The 17499-nt window shown below is 45.0% G+C and overlaps 1 protein-coding gene across 1 annotated transcript; it reads left to right on the top strand.

Moving 5' to 3' along the window:
• Window positions 1-9432: 9432 nt before the first annotated feature.
• OAZ1 (ornithine decarboxylase antizyme 1) lies at window positions 9433-14691 on the top strand. The gene is given in 6 exon segments (XM_050934375.1): window positions 9433-9634; window positions 12640-12697; window positions 12699-12785; window positions 12988-13160; window positions 13967-14052; window positions 14254-14691. Coding segments are annotated over 6 exon segments (657 nt in total). The 5' UTR covers window positions 9433-9512; the 3' UTR covers window positions 14385-14691.
• The last annotated feature ends 2808 nt before the right edge of the window (window positions 14692-17499 follow it).

Consider the following 17499-nt stretch of genomic DNA (forward strand, 5'->3'; position numbering starts at 1 on the left):
ATAGACAATCTTGTGGGACAGACATGTAACCGTGTTTGCTATTTTGGCATTGGTCTGATTGCACACGTATGTATTCACCTACAGCGTTTGCTGAATTCTTGTAGGATGACATGAGAGCCTCAGGGTAACCAGATATCCCGATTTTATAGGGACAGTCCCGATATTTGGGGCTTTTTCTTATATAGGCTCCTATTACCCCCCACCCCCTGTCCTGATTTTTTGCACTTGCTGTCTGGTTACGCTAGGGAGCCTCCATATGAAAGTAGTAGGTTCTCAGTCTAATTTCCAGAGGACAAATATCCACATCACAAAATTAACACTATTGTCCCTGTCATGAAAGACTCAGCAGAGAAGTCTAGGACTGAATAGGCCACAGGAACTGAACTCTCGCCTCATCACAGAGAGAGCGAGAGAGAGAGAGAGAGAGAGTGTCCAAGTCAGCACAGTGATTTTTCCCAACTCCACTTCTGCTAATTATCACTGTACAAAGAATTATGGGCAAATATTGTCTCAGATACTGATGGAAACAAAGGCAAAAACCTGGGTCTTGCACAATGGCCTAGTAAATAGGCCAATGACCGTCTCCCAGTCGTGCACCACTAGAAGGAGCTGGTCTGTGGCTGTTACTGCAGCCTCAGGTTTGTGGGCCCAGAACTCTTTTGTATATTATAGACTTATAGAAATAGATCTTCTAAAAAAGTTCAAATGTATTACCGGCATGTGAAACCTTAAACTAGAGTGAATAAATGAAGACTCGGCACAGCTCTTCTGAAAGGTTGCTGACCCCTGATTTACACTGTGAGATCTTTCAGGAGGGGACTGGTGCTCCTTACATGTATGTACCAAGCCCAGTTTTTACGCCTGGGTCATACAACTGTGAATCTACTGGCCATACCACAGTACCCTCTGCATTTTCCCTTCCCCAAAGGGACACGTAACCAAGGCTGAGCAGTGTGAAGCAGGATCATCATAGTATTTTTGCGACTTGGGCACTCCCCCACCATGCCACTTCTGCTGCCCATTAGGTTTGCAAGACTTGGCTCCAACCATGGCCAATGTTTTAGCAATGGCTAGTGAACTACCATTCCAGTGTTAGCACCTTTCTGAAGGAGAGCGTGACACACACAATTTATTCCAGGCTAAATTGCCTACCCTGCCCAGAAGGTTTCATTTTATTTATGGGAAAATATACTAGTTAATAATCTCACAGAAATGATCTAACTGGGGAAAAGTCTCCTCTGACTAAATCCATTCTAATTAACTGTTTGGCAAAATGTTCAGGCAGGAGAACTGACTCTGAACTGATTCCTGACAGAGCAGTTTTGCATGGGTCTTAACATTCGCACTGCTGGCATCCGTTTGTTTTGATAACATTTTCAAACCAAATTACGAGTTACAAAAGCAGCTCCACACTATGCACTTCCTCGTCCCTAACGTTGACTGTTACAGGCCCAACAGGAATGAAACAAGAACAGCCAATGCTACAGAGAACCCAAAGAACAACAAACAAGGGTGGAGTAAGAATAGCTCATGCTGTAAAGAATCATCATAGTTGCTGAACAGTTCTGTAAAATAAAAGGGAAGCTGAGCAAAAAACAAACAACTAAACCCAGCAAACAAACAATCTAGCACGCAGCTGGGTTCAGGGATCCGCAGTGACTGAAAATATTCATGAAGGAATTCCACACAGCCATTGGACACCACAAATAGTAATTACTCACACTCAAGCAGGGACTTGTTTTCTTAAGATCTGATTCTACAAGGGGCTCTGCACCCCTTTTTTCTCTCCACAAATCCAGGGGGAATTAAGGGCATTCAACACCACTCTGGAGAGATGCAGCACCTCACAGGACTGGACACTTTGTAAGGACCTGATCTTGCTCCCATTACATTACGTGAAAGCAATCACAATGAAATCCGTGCAAGCGGAATCAGTGAATGAAAGTGAATGAAAACACTTGTTTAAAACAGGCATATGATATAGTATAGCATGACAAGGACATTCCAATATCTTCTATTTTATTGGTTATTAAATGTGAATTTATTCCATTTATTCACAATTCTCAGCAGGAACAGGAAATTTTATGCAAGATTAAAGTTTATGGAACATCTTAATATACAGAACTGTAAATCCACAAGCTCAAAAACCATTCAGGCAAATTTCAGTTGGCACAAATGTTAGGGTGCAGAGGTTTGATAGTATCCTGTGTTTCTGTGAGGTCTGTCTGATCAGACTTCCTGCTCTTAATTCTCTTTTTTTCTCCACTGATCCTTTTATTTATGAATTATTGCTTTTTATATGGAACCCACACCAAGTGCTTGATCCTGCAAAATGATAGGAATAGGGTACTTGGCACTTCTCAGGAGGTGCTTTAGCACTTTGCAGGATTTGGCCCTTAAAGCATAGAATGGGAAGGGATTTAAAGAATGCTATGTCTGTTACTGGATCTGGATCCAAGAACACTGCAAACCAGCTGGTTGCAGGAGAGAAACCAGGGATTGAAAATTACTTTGGGGTGAGGTACGTGATTTGCTGTAAGTAATCTTGGCAAAGTGTACAGCTAGCAACCCAAGTTGGGGGCTGGCCACTATTTATTTGCAGGTTTCATATTTCATGAAGCACCTGGAAAACAAATGTTTTAGAGTGCTGGAAAGCAGCTAAGAATCCCGGCTTTGCTTTGCAGTAGCATGTAGCATCTAGGTGGTTTGCAAGATATTTGACCTTGAAAACAAATTATTCTCACAAGAGTCAACGGACTTGAGAGCTTTTAAAGACAAAAACAACGATGCTGTAAATTTTGTGCCCCGCAAAGCTCAGGTTAAGTTAAAAGACTACAACTAACTTTTTTTTGGAGGGAGGGGAGGAAGGGGAATGTAAAACCGGCAAATTGACTAAACTGAAATCTGGGAGGAAATGAACCAGAAGTTTTGAGGAAGGAGACTTGCAGGCATAAGAGTGCTTCTTATAAGATCCACTGCAAATAGAAATTTGCTGTGCTTGTGCTGTATTTGTTCAATGCTTTGGTATCATGCCTAATGAGATTTTATTTTCGTGCTTCCCCCACCCCCAACAGTAGACTGTGGATGGGCATTTGAGAGATCCCGGGAACACAGAATGTTATGCTACAGGGTGAGGGAGCTAGCATACATACTGATTTTTGTGAACTATATACACTGTATATATGGCATCATAGTTTTAGGTTCTTGGGAAACACTTTAGTCTCATATTCGCTTGTCTTGTTACTTGATTACATCTATATTGAACTATTAACAGTAAGAACAAATTCTTGCTGCAGCTGAAGGGAGAAAGCAAATCGGCAATCAAAATTACTTGATTTTTAAAGTAGGGGGACTCACAATTTGTCAAAATGTTTTTTCACTGTTTTTGTGGGCTTGTTAGGGGGAGAGGGATAGCTCAGTGGTTTGAGCACTAGCCTGCTTAAAGCCAGGGCTGTGAGTTCAATCCTTGAGGGGGTCATTTCGGGATCTGGAGCAAAAAAAAAAAAAAAGTTGGGGATTAGTCCTGCTTTGAGCACAGGGTTGCACTAGATGACCTCCTGAGGTCCCTTCTAACCCCAATAGTCTATGATTCTAAAACAATGCAAGAATTTAACAGCTGCTGCAGGGAGTAATATTTCTTTGCTGCATTTCCCTAGCCAGCAGTCAGAGGTGGAGTGAGTCCCATGCTGCTGCTAACATAACAAGCAGTTCCTATTACCACATTCAAGAAGAGCTACAATAGTCTAATTCAGCTAAGCGGAGAAAATATAGGCCATTATTCATGTCCCCCCTCTAAGTTAAAATATCAATTTACTGCTCTTATTTGCATTTAGGGTGACCAGATGTCCCAATTTTAGGGTCTTTTTGTTATATAGGTTCCTATTTACCCCCCAACCCTGTCTCAGTTTTTCATATTTGCTGTCTGGTCACCCTATCTGCATTGATCCTCCTCTTAAACTTGGAAACAGGAAGCCCTGACAATGTCTCCACAACCTGCGACTCAACTTCCTTCTTTGCTGGAAGAGAGGCCTATAGAAGAGGCTCAAATATTAACGTTTTCTTCAATTACATTTTTTAATTAGTTGATCTTTTTTTGTTTTACATAAATAAAGTGACAGCCATGATTTCAGGGACAACATCCCACAAGTTGCCAGGGCTAGAGATGTTTTGGGGAACCAGCATCAATACTTTCTGAGCTAGTAACTGTTTCTAAGCACTGGTCTTGTGTCATATGATCAGCACACTTTCAACTCTTGTAGAAACAATAACACTGGGGAGAGGGGAGACCTAAGAGTTACCTATCTAGCCCATTGACCTCCATATGGCACATCCATCTCACAAATTTGGCCATGAAAAATGCATCATGGACCATGAAATCTGGTCTCCCGCCATGAAATCTGGTCTTTTGTGTGCTTTTACCCTATACTATACAGATTTCCTGGGAGAGATCAGTGTTTCTCAAACTGGGGGTCCTGCCCCAAAAGGGAGTTGCAGGGGCATCGCAAGGTTATTTTTGGGAGTTTGTTTTATTGCCACCCTTACTTCTGTGCTGCCTTCAGAGCTGGACGGCCGGAGAGCAGCGGTTGTTTGCAGGGAGCCCAGCTCTGAAGGCTGTGCCCTGCCAGCAGCAGTAAGGGTGGTGATACCATATCATGTTACCCTTACTTCTGTGCTGCTGCCTTCAGAGCGGGGCAGTCGGAGAGTGGCAGCTGCTGACTGAAGGTCGAGCTCTGCAGGGAGCAGCGCAGCAGTAAGGGTGGCAATACCTTCAGAGCTGGCTACCGGCCAGCAGCTGCCACTCTCCAGCCGCCCAGCTCTGAAGGCACGACCACTACGAACAGCAGCAGAGCAAGACTAACGGTAGCAGTACTGCAGCTTCCCCTACAATAACCTTGCAACCCTCCCCCCCCCCAAACTCCTTTTTGGGTCAAGACCCCTACAATTACAACACCATCAAATTTCAGATTTAAATAGCTGAAATCATGAAATTTATGATTTTTAAAATCCTCTGACTGTAAAATTGACCAAAATGGACCGTGAATTTGGTAGGGCCCTATCTATGAACAACTATTAGATACGCTATGAGCATGGGCTGCAGTTGGCCAATGACCTAAAGGGCGAAAGCTACATCATCATCTATCCTGAACAACCCTGTTCAGATTCTCATTTTCCCAATGGCTATAAGGGAGGCTTGGGAAAACACCAGAGATTGGATCTAAAGTTCACACATCAGTAAACCAGATAAGAAGAGGTGCTTGTAGGGTTATTAGGGTTTCATCTTTCCTTCAAGGCACAGAGGCATGTCAGTGCTGGAATAGTCCTGATCTCTGCTGGTTTAGGAAACAAGGATTATACAAATATTTTGATATTCCTATTTTCATCATTGGAATGGAACACAACTGTGCCAGATTTTCTTATTTAAAAAAGGACACTGGTGCCTGTCACCTCAGCTCCCTAAAAAAGCCATTAACAAATATACTGTCTCAAGCACCAAGTTAAAGATGAAAGCTGCTACAATTTGTTCCATTTTACCTGCAGCCCCGGGAGTCAACATAATTATACAGAACTGCTATTAAATATATAAATAAATATTACTAGCAATAATAATTCCTGTCACTATGATAACAGTCCTGGAGTCATCCTGAACATTCATCCCTGTGGAAGACTTTTCTCAATAATACACAAAGCAAGACTCGGCAGCTCTCATCTGCTGTGTTGCAAATTTTGGCCTAAATATGATCACTGAGCTGCCACTCTCTTATTGTTTCAGGTTAGTTTTTGTATAACACAGTAATCTGCAACTGGCTTCAGATTCAAAAATCAATGGACAAACGTAGGGAAAGGGATGAGATTAGATACTAGTGTTTCTTTCACCTGTTTCGTGCTCATGGGGTTAAGCGCAGACACTTCTAGCAAAGAATTTCTCCCTCACATCCATTACTCATCCTGCCCTGAAGACAAGTCACTGGCTGGCTAGGTGAGGTCTGTCACATGATCTTTGCTGCAGAACAATGCTTTTTTGGCAACAGTATTTATGTCCCAGTTTTGGCCAGGGTGGTTTCAGGCCATAGCAGATCAGTGGAGATTTGAACATTATTTTCATTTCGTATGTTTTATTGATTAAGTCTCTGTACATGTGCTCAGAGTTTCTGGATGGGCATGTCTTAAAATCACAATGAACAAAAGAATATACAAAAACAATGGCCAAAATCCAGCTAATCTCTGTAGCTAATACTCTCTCCCTGGCCACAACTGTCTTAAAAAACAAACGGCCATTCACATTCATCAAAAAACCATGACCTTGAAAACTGTATTGTACAAATATAATATTTTTGACAGTTCCTTTCTGTTACATATACATATACCTTTCTCCACGTGCTTTATGGTAACTTAGAGAGTACACTGAATCCCACTATTCAGACACACACAGCACCAGGCAAACCTTTGTTTTAAGATCTCCTTTGTATCTATGATAATAGGATTATCCGTCCAGTTTCTGCCTCCGAGTTTGGTTTTGAAAAGAGGGCTTGTGTGATCTGAAAGATTGTACATTAAAATAGATACACTTGACCCAATTAAAGAAAGTCTTGTCATTGGAATACAGTAGTCCTTTCCTGCTTCTGTATTATTCTAACCTTTTCTTTTTTAAATGCATTTAATACAGGTGAAAGGTGTTTTGAAAAGGGAGTTGGCCATGGCCACCTAGGCAAGTCAGCAAGAGAACCCATGTTTCTTGACTTCCAATCCCATGTCATTTCCTTTGGACATACTTGGACTCTGATCCTGCAGTCAGATCAAAGGAGGCAGACCCTGTACAGATCCAATTGTAAGACCAAGGCCTTGGTTTCTAAAATGCTTTTGGATGCTCAAAAGCACAACAGGTTTCCCTACTGATGTAATGTGTTAGCTGTTGGAGGAAGAACTTCTGCTATTAAAATGGCCAGTGTTTGTTTACTTCCTCATTGGGGTACACAGTGCAAAAATGAGTTTGTACATTTTAGACTATCACTACCAAACTTGCCCCCTGCCACATGGAACTATGAATTTGTGTGAATAAATATTTCTTACAGAGAAGTACTATTATACCTATGACCAAGATTAAAACAAACAAGGAAAAACTTAAAAGTTAGGAATGTTTAAAAATTGTGCACTGCCAAAAAAATGTCTATCTGAGGGTTTGCTCTTCTAGAAAGATGTACTGGGTTCAGGATACATTTTTTCAAAACACCTGGAGTGTTTTAACAAGGCTAGCATAATCACCATGAGCTAGGGCAGAGTGAAATTCACCCAGGTCTGTGTGGAGACCTATGGACTTCAATAAGTCTAAGTGCAGTGGGGAGGTTCATCTGCATGGAGCAATTTGCAGCACCAAGGTTTCAGTGAGTATTTTTGTCCAATTAATTCTTTTCCTCCTTCCTTCTGGCCTTAGAAATAACACCAAGCTACATTAAAAACAATGTTAACACAACATTAGGGCTGTAAGCCAAACTACATCTAAGAGCCAAGAAATGCAAAATGTAGGGCCCTGCCAACCCCTGCTAATGTGGCCACACTGCACCTTACTGGGTATTTTCTGAAGTTAGTGTGGGAGTTGGAGCTAGCTGTGGAGGCCAAGGAGTCAGTGGATGGGTTGGGGAGAGAAAGAAGTTGGTGTGGGAGCTGGGGTTAGTTGTGGAGGGGGAGGAGTAGGTGGGTAGGGAAAGGAGTTGGTTTGGGAGCTGGGGCTAGCTGGGGAGGGGGAGGGGAGGCCAAGTTGTCAGTGGGCAGCTGGAGGAGGGAAAGGAGTCAGTGTGGGAGCTGGGGCTAGCTGGAGAGGGGGTGAGGAGGCCAAGGAGTCAGTGGGTGGGTGGGGGAGGGACAGGAGTCGGTGTGGGAGCTGCGGTGGGCGAGGAGGCTGAGTAGTCAGTGGGCGGGGGAGGGACAGGAGTCAGTGTGGGAGCTGGGGAGGGGGCGGGGAGGCCAAGGAGTCAGTGGGTGGGTGGGTGGGTGAGAGACAGGAGTTGGTGTGGGAGCTGGGGCTAGCTGGGGAGGGGGAGGGGAGGCCTAGTTGTCAGTGGGCAGGTGGGGGAGGGACAGGTGTCGGTGTGGGAGCTGGGGAGGGAGCGGGGAGGCTGAGGAGTCAGTGGGTGGGTGGGGGGGAGACAGGAGTTGGTGTGGGAGCTGGGGAGGGGGTGGGGAGGCTGAGGAGTCAGTGGGTGGGCGGGGGAGGGACAGGAGTCGGTGTGGGAGCTGGGGCTAGCTGGGGAGGGGGAGGGGAGGCCAAGTTGTCAGTGGGCAGGTGGGGGAGGGACAGGTGTTGGTGTGGGAGCTGGAGAGGGGGCGGAGAGGCTGAGGAGTCAGTGGGTGGGCGGGGGAGGGACAGGAGTTGGTGTGGGAGCTGGGGAGGGGGCAGGGAGGCAGAGGAGTCAGTGGGTGGGCGGGGGAGGGACAGGTGTCGGTGTGGGAGCTGGGAGGCTGAGGAGTCAGTGGGTGGGTGGGGGAGGGACAGGAGTAGGTGTGGGAGCTGGGCAGGGGGAGGGGAGGCCAAGTTGTCAGTGGGCAGGTGGGAAAGGGAAAGGAGTCGGTGTGGGAGCTGGGGAGGGGGCGGGGAGGCTGAGGAGTCAGTGGGTGGGTGGGGGAGGGACAGGAGTCGGTGTGGGAGCTGGGGAGGGAGCGGGGAGGCTGAGGAGTCAGTGGGTGGGTGGGGGAGGGACAGGTGTCGGTGTGGGAGCTGGGAGGCTGAGGAGTCAGTGGGTGGGTGGGGGAGGGACAGGAGTAGGTGTGGGAGCTGGGCAGGGGGAGGGGAGGCCAAGTTGTCAGTGGGTGGGTGGGGGAGGGACAGGAGTCGGTGTGGGAGCTGGGGAGGGAGCGGGGAGGCCGAGGAGTCAGTGGGTGGGCGGGGGAGGGACAGGAGTTGGTGTGGGAGCTGGGCTAGCTGGGGAGGGGGAGGGGAGGCCAAGTTGTCTGTGGGCGGGTGGGGGAGGGACAGGAGTCGGTGTGGGAGCTGGGCGGGGGGGGGGGGGCAGGCTGAGGGGCTCACTAGGGACCAGGTAGATTTCACCACAGACGAGTCAGAAGACGCCACACAAGCTCGGCGCATGCGCACAACGCCTCCAGCCGGCTTACTCGAGACACGAAAAGAGCTTTCCGGGGGGCCAATACGAGGCCAGCACATCAAACGCTGCTCAGCCCACTCCGTCCTCAGCCAATTAGAACCGCCGAGCTAGTAAAGAGCCCACTCTAGTCCCCGTTTATCGTCATCCTCCTCAACAGCCAATAGGAAGAGAGCTCATTCCCCCTCCCCCCGTTATGGTCCTCAACCAATGGGGAGTCACCCTCCCTGGCGGACAGTTGGCTATTTACCACACAGGGGCCGTCACCCTCTGGAGGGCGTGGCCACCCGGAGGGGCGTGGCCAATCTCAAGGAGCGGCTATATAAGGGCCCGCTGGGCGAACAGGCGCCATTTTGTACAGCAGAGCCTGGGCCGAGAGGAGGCTGCGGAGGGTTTCGGGGTTCGGACCAGAGCGGCCGGATGGTGAAATCCTCCCTGCAGCGGATACTCAACAGTCACTGCTTCGCCAGAGAGAAAGAGGGGAATAAAAGCACCATCATCATCATGCCCGCCGTGCTGAGCCTCCGTGCCGGACAGAGCAGGTGAGGCGCCGGGCCCGCCTCAGCCCTCACCCCCTCCCGCGGCGCCCTCGGGCCTCTGAGGTGCCCCCGCCGTGCCGAGCCGGTCAGCCCGCGCCGCCCGCATCATCCGCGGCTCTGCGTTGGTCCTGGGCCGGGCCTTGTGCCCCTCGAGGGCAGCGCCCTGAGCGTGGGCGCCAGGCTCATCTCGAGGGCGTCCTGCCCCCCCCCCCAGCAGGTGGGTGGGGGTGGAGATCACGTGGCCCGGCTGGAGGGGCTGGGCAGTGACGTAGCCCCTTTGGGGATCCCCTCCCGCCAGGACACAGGCCTCATGAGGCCCTTTCACCCCCCCCCCGCACGTGGGAGTCGTCGCCCCCTCCTCCCCCACAGGCCTTACTGCTTCCCCTTCGAGCAGGTGAGTCCCCTCCCCCGCCTGCTTGGGGGTGGCCTGCAGATTCCCCCGGTCCTGTCTGAGGCCATCAGTAGCCCCTGGACAAACCCATCGCAGGGCCGCCTTAAGCAGAGCAGGAGCTGCGGTGAATAACGTTCCCTTCCCCATAGCACTGTTAAATCCTCGCACGCACTAATACCATCATTAAAATCACAAAGAGCCTAACCTGCCACGTGACAGTTAAAGGGCAGTTAGATGTAAACAGCAGCCACATCACTGGCTGCTGAAATTGCCAGGAAAGCTAACAGATCAGCAAAGGCATGAATGTGTTTTGCTGAAACAGTGGTGACTTGTGGCTACTCATCAATAAAAGTCCTCAGTAAAGAAAGACCTAATAGAAATGACTACGTCAAAGCAATAGACTGTTTCTGGTATGAAGGCATTTCCTCTGATGGTTGGAAGGTGATTAATTCAGAATGGCAGAAGAGTGAGAAATGAGAACCTTTATGTAAGGGTATAGTTACATACATGGAAACGAATCAAGGTGCTTAGCCTAAAGTAGAACCTAAGTGTGTTATAAAAGCTGCTTGCTTAATCCTCTGATGCAGTTTAAACTATGACAGCAATTGCTGGGATGAAAATAGATGAAAATTACTGTGACCTCTGCAGGGGACAAAGTAGCTATCAAACTAGTTATGCATTATAAGTCTGGCTTTCCCTTTTCAGAAGCTATTTTAAGAAGCCATTTTTGTTAGATAATGTTGTGGTCCAAAAGGAAGGCCATGTAGAGACCACACAGTGAGCCCAACTTTAAAATGTGGTATTAAAAGTAACTCCCAAAGCTAAATGAGCCTTTATGCTACAGAACTCTATAGAACTGCATATATGGGGGGTGGGGTGGTTAAATACAAGTGCTTAGTAAGTAAAAATGTGGTTCTTATCACATGAGGACAGTGAGATACATTGCTTTATAATGAACCTCGAAAGGAATATTAAAATCAATTTAATGCATGGGTTAGAGCACCAGTTGAATTCTTTACTGGAAAACTGCTGCACTTTGGAAATTGAATACAACTGAGGGCTCAGATATAATTGATATCAATTGGTCCTAGTCTCTTGTAACTTTATGCAGTATAATACATTCATATTATAGCCTCACAATGGTCCCCTTTATTGATCACTTTCAGCAGATGATATTGTACCTATCAATATATAGCTGTTCAAAGGCTTTCTAATGAGTGGTCTGTTTGTCTCACCACAATTTTCTGACTGATTTGGAACTCTCAAACACATTTGGACTGAGCAAAATGGTGGATTATTTTGTACATGTTTATACCGATTTGCAAATGGCTGCTGGAACTCACAGATAGGACGATTGTGAAAATTTCCCTAAGGGCCTCGATTGCTGCATCTGCTGAGATGACGCAACCAAAGTGTAAGCCTGCAGGGTGAAAGATGGTGCAGAGGGAGGGGCTAGTGGGCACAGCAGTCATTCTTGTTACTGTATAAAGCTGATCAGGCAAGCAGGCTTACTGATATGAAACAACTTGTGTAGAAAAATTAGGTTTAATCGTAGCTTCAAGAGGATGGAATGCTTTAAATAGAGGGTTCTGTAGTAATCAGTATTAAATTTAGCAGAGCTGTATAAATGCTCTCTGCATTGGAAATTTTCATAAAAATGCTCAGTATGAAAACTTCAAGTAGGTTTTCAGATTAGTGATATTTTAAGGGAATAGTCTTCAATTTTTTACTAAATATGTTAAAATGTTTATTATCACAAGTGTACTATTTCCTCGTGAGCTTTGAATGGTAAAAACAATTTGGAGATGCCAAAAAACAATTAGAATCTACTTAAACTCTCCAGAATGTAGAGAAACAATGTGAGTACTTCCAGAACAAACTCAGCACAAGGTCTGATTTGTATGCACAGGGCCTGGGACATCTGCCAAGGAAACACTGTTTCACATAAAAATGAAAATCATGAAAAAATGATTATAAAATCAGTTATAACTAAAACTGTAGTTAACCTTAGAATTGGGAATTATAGTACCAGTGCTACTGTGATCAAAATGTTCATACATAAACTACAAACTGGTCAAGAGGGAGGAAGAATTTCAAGTCTCAGTTCTTGAATGTGCAGAACTTTTATTGGCTTCAGTGGGAATTACTCATTAAAATTGTGAGATTGGACATGAAATGTTTCTAAATTATGAAATAGCCTCCATTTGTCACGCCTGATAACATTTATAGGTTAATTTAACTGTAAAATTTATAATTAAGTTCTTAGATCGATTTTGTGTTTTTCAGCCTGAACTTTAAATGTCATCAAATCCTTGGCTTTCCTCACATTTGTGGACTTGGTAGCTTAAGCATCATGGGGGTACATTTAATGTGCCTCTTTTTTGTGAACATAGGCCCCTTGCAACCTACATGTTTTTGTCCTGTGTCAAGGAGACTGGCACTCCTTTCCCTTTGCTGGATAAATGAAAGTTAATTAAGACTTAATTTTGCTTTCATAAGCTCAGGCCAATAGCATGTTTTCAATGTGTTTCCTGTTTAAAATGTGATATAAAATGTGAATGCTGCTTGTTTTATCTAGGCTTTATGTAGTTTTAACTGAAATCATGATTTTCTTTAGTTCCAGGGTTTCTTTCAATTGCTGTAGTAACCTGGGTCCGGGGCCTCGGTGGTGCTCCTGATGTCCCTCACCCACCCCTGAAGATCCCAGGTGGGCGAGGGAATAGTCAGAGGGATCACAATCTTTCAGCTAATTTATTTTATTCTGTAAGTATATATATGCAATCTAATGCCAGGCAGTCTTAGCTTCATTTTCTTAGTTTATTAATGACTCTTCATGTGGTGAAGACTATATCAGAAGGTTATAATACAAATCCTGACTGCAGTGCTCAAGAATTTTGTGCACTTCCATGAGTTTAATTTCAAATTTGTGATGAATTAGTAGTAACTTCCCATCTTATTGTAACAGGATAATCGGCTGAATGTAACAGAGGAACTAACATCTAATAACAGGACAAGAATTCTCAATGTCCAGTCAAGGCTTACAGATGCCAAACATGTTAACTGGAGGGCAGTGCTGAACAGCAACAATCTATATATTGAAATTCCCAGTGGTGCTCTGCCTGAAGGAAGCAAAGACAGGTATGCAGGATAGAGTGTAATATGCCCTTTAACATCTCTTTTCTAATTAGGAATTAACTTCAGTACTCCTGAAGAGTGATACTTCTGCATTGGCTACATCCACTTACATCTGATGATGGGTTTATCATGCAGACTTTCTTCTGTTCCAGTCATGACAAAATCTGATTTTTTGCTATAACAGTGCTAAATATTATTCCTATTTTCGGCATGTGCTGGTGAGAATGTAATCTAAATCTCACTTGTTTCATTTCACACTGTGATCCTGAGTCTTCAGAGATGGAAGCTAGCTCTAAAGCAGCATAAACATACTTGCCTTTAGCTATTGAGTTCTTGCTTTTTTAGCTGCAGAAAGGTTTAGTCTGACTTAAGCTCATCAGTTAAGGAGGAAAGTCAACTTATTAATGGGAAAAAGGATTACATGGCTGGTTTGTGCTCTTACAAGTAGAGGAACACCAGATATTCCACTTTTATTCATAAACCCTTAACTAACTTCTGTTGGTGTTTGGGCCTTAAAGTGCAGTGGCACCTATCACTGTTAAGTGTGTTTTGCTAATTCTGAGTGTAAACCTGGAAGTCTAACTGGGCTGTGTGACTTCAAGGGTAAATCTGAAGAGGGCTGATACACAGCCGCTCTTAGCTGTCAGTGTGAACCTGGGTACTTACACTGCTTCCTGATTCAGGCACACAAATTTGCAGGTGCAGATGTGCCCATGAGGTCACTTGCTTGAAAATTTGTCCCCACGTAGTTTTGTGCCTCCTCAACGTTGCTGGAAGGAGTTGTCTGTCTCACTGATATTCCACTTTAGTTTTGCAGTTCTTCTTGAGTTTGCTGAAGAACAGCTTCAAGTTGATCATGTCTTCATTTGCTTCCACAAGAACAGAGATGACAGAGGTGGGTGTAAACTGAAGCCTGTTCAATTGCTTTCACCATGTGACTTCAGTAATATAGAAAAGTAGCTTCATATAAATGTAATTGCAGTATATCTGTAGAAATTGGTCTCTTCAGATGTCTCATTACTGCTCTGTTGGCCACTAGGGATTGTCTAGTGACCCGAATATCAGATTAAACTTGTATTCTTTCTACTTTTTGCAGCTGCATTGCTCCGTACTTTCAGCTTTTTGGGCTTTGAGATTGTGAGACCAGGGCATCCCCTTGTCCCCAAGAGACCAGATGCTTGCTTCATGGCCTATACGTTTGAGAGAGACTCTTCAGAAGAAGAATAGATTGCAATGTTTGCCTCTTAGAGCTTTCTTGTTGTCTATAAAGATGAAACTGTAGAAATTTTGTCAACATCTGTTATACAGTACTTATAATTGTTTGTTCTTTGTACAAAATATTGTGACCAACTGCTCTGGTGGTGGGATGTTGAAAATTTCAAACTTCATCTTTTCTGAATTTGTGCGCATGTTGTGATTGTGCAAATAAATGCTCACTCCAAATTAGCAGTATATTTCTTGAAGTTTAATATTGTGTTTGTGATACCGAAGTATTTGCTTTAATTCTAAATAAAAATTTATATTTTACTTTTTATTGCTGGTTTAAGATGTTTAAGACTTCCCTGTGGTGGGGAAGCTGTGTCCCAGGCTTTTGAATCAAAATGGTAGGTAAGGACTGCCAAACTAACTTTAGTCTAGCCTCCTTGCTGACTTCGTAATGTGACCTGTCTGGATGTATTAATCACTTATGTCAAGTGTACCTTGTACTCACACCTCACTGGTACATAAATTTACATTGATCTGAGCCAGCTTTTCAGCACCGATGATGTGTTCAGTTAGACCAGTTAATATTTCGTTGGGTGATCAGTGGCTGCTATTGAGGAAGAGTCTTGAAACTGCTTGGGGTGCCTGAACATGTACTAAGCCACAGTCCTTGTTCAGTAGTGGTTTTACATGATGATGAAAAGGATATTACCTTGGTAAAAGGAAGACTGACTAGTGTAAAAATAGGTCTCTGACTTGGCTGCTTGCTTTACCTTGTAGCCTGTTTGGATTTACTTTCAGTAAAAATGGAGTTGGATACCTTGAATAAAGACCACCATTCCACCGATTTTTGATCTGTAATGTGACATCTGGATGGTCTTATACAGTGTCACATGACCATAATCTGCCAGTGTTTGACCTCCATGTCAGGGATTAACTCCTTGGAGTCTTACTGTTTGACCTGTTGCTGGTAACAGATTGCCAGTGATATACCCTCTCCTGGTATTCTATAGTCCATACCTAAAACCTGATTCCTTGGCACACTAAAATGGGAATGAGACATACATGTTGAAGCTCTTGAACACACTCCAGTGAACTTTCAGACAGCATTAGGTGATTTAATGGCTGGTTCCAGATAAGAGAATTCATGGGTGGTAAGGTATTTGCCATTTGCTGGGAGTGTCGTCAACGCTTTGACTAGTACATTAAGCAGTGAATCAGTGATTCTCCACCAAAGCCTTAAATCATGAGTGATGATTTACTATGCAGTATATTTAATATAAAGGGAGTTCCTCTGTACCCTTCAAGCATATCCATTTTCTAATACATCTTAAAAAGTCTGGTTGCAGTGACTGGAGGTGTTCCATATCTCCATCCTCTACACAGGCACCACCTGTAAGGTGACAGCTGGAGCACTGGATGAGGTCATAGAATCCCTTGACTCTTAAGTCATTTCAGTTTCCTGGTATGAGTGTTTGGTTTTGCATACTGGGTCATTTATTACTAACTGGAAATCATTAAATAGTTCCAGTTGAGAGAAGCTAGCTCTTTCCAAAGACTAAATTCTGACACTGGGGCTACTGCTCCCTGCAGCCCTTGTAGACACCAGTGAAGTCAGCTGGAGTAACAAAGGGCAGTAAACCAGTCTAGACATGTAGGTGAGTAGTGGGGCCTTGAGGGGAGGTCCTGCTGCACTGTTTATAGCTGGGGAGCACTAGAAAGTGCAGAGGCATGTCTCACAGGGAGCGGAAACCCCCTATCACCTGCAGCCATGAAGGGCTATTTATCTGGTCACTGCATTCCCCTCAGGGCTGAGAGCTAGTCACGGGGGTTTGATAGGCCCTTTTCTGCTGAGCTGACAAATAGGTACCCAGCCACTGAATTCTCTGCACAGAGGAAGGGAGAAGACAGCAGGGGAAAGTGAATCCCTGGTCCAGATGGCATGAAGCTCCCTTCCCCTTAAAATTTCTCACCAGTGCTAATCATACTAGTGATGGGAGGGCTAGTGGAGTCCAGGTGACTACTCTGGTTTGGGAAAATGTAGGCACTGGCTTAAATGTTGACAGCTGCCTAGAAATCTCAGTTATGTTAGTACCCCCACTGTTGCTTCCTAAGTGGATAGCAACAGGGAGGATGTTCAGGAGGAAAATAGTGTAGAGACAGTCTGAGATGCACCAAGATGAGTGTTGGGAAGGCTGGCCCTCATGAGAGCAGTTGGGTGATGGATGGTATCAGCAGAGGGCATGCAGTGCTTATGGCTCCTCTGACAAGGTTGGTGGCGACCTACATCCGCAGAAAGGGACTCTACCTGAGCATAGCAAGCAAGCCTGCTATTGAGCCAACATATGTCACCCCCTGCTGGCTGTTTGGGATGCTCACACCAACAGGTGGTGGTGGGGGGACCCTCAGGAAAATGTGGTTATTTAAAACAAACAGCTCAGCTGTTTGAGCATTGGCCTGCTAAATCCAGGGTTTTGATTCAATCCTTGAGGGGGCCATTTGGAGATTTAGTTGAGGACTGGTCCTGCTTTGAGCAGGGGGTTGGACTAGATGACCTCCTGAGGTCCCTTCCAACCCTGCTGTTCTATGATTAAGAACCCAAAGTGAGTCCAGTTTCTAGAGACGCATTTAATTGGATTTTGTTAATTTCACCAGATGTTTGTTAGCACAGAAAATCAACTGACTGGATCAGAGTGGTGGCTCATCTGACTCAGTATTGTCTCTTCTACAGTGGTCAGCATCAGCTGCTTTGGAGGGAGAGGTTCTGCAGTGGCTCTTTCCTCTTGATTCATGTAGTTAAAGGTCCGCTTATGCCCTGAAGTTTGAGGTTTATATTTCTTCCAAAACTCAAGAGTCTTTAATATTTGCCCTTGTAATGTGGATGGTCTCTTCTGTAGTGTTTGTTTAATTCTGTTCAGCTCTTGACCTCAATGAGGGTTCGGGGGGGAAGAGTTCCACAAACTGACTGCACTGTGTGGAAAAGCATTTTCTTTGATCAGTTTTGAGTGATCCCACTTAGACCTTTGTCCTCGTATTGCATGCCAGGGTAAATAAGAGCACCTGAACTGCCTTCTCTGAATCATTACAGCATACACTTTTAGCATCGGCTGTGACTTTTAACATCCACCTGGGAGCTTGG

Source organism: Gopherus flavomarginatus, chromosome 24, assembly GCF_025201925.1.
Source record: "Gopherus flavomarginatus isolate rGopFla2 chromosome 24, rGopFla2.mat.asm, whole genome shotgun sequence".
Lineage (NCBI taxonomy): Eukaryota > Metazoa > Chordata > Testudines > Testudinidae > Gopherus > Gopherus flavomarginatus.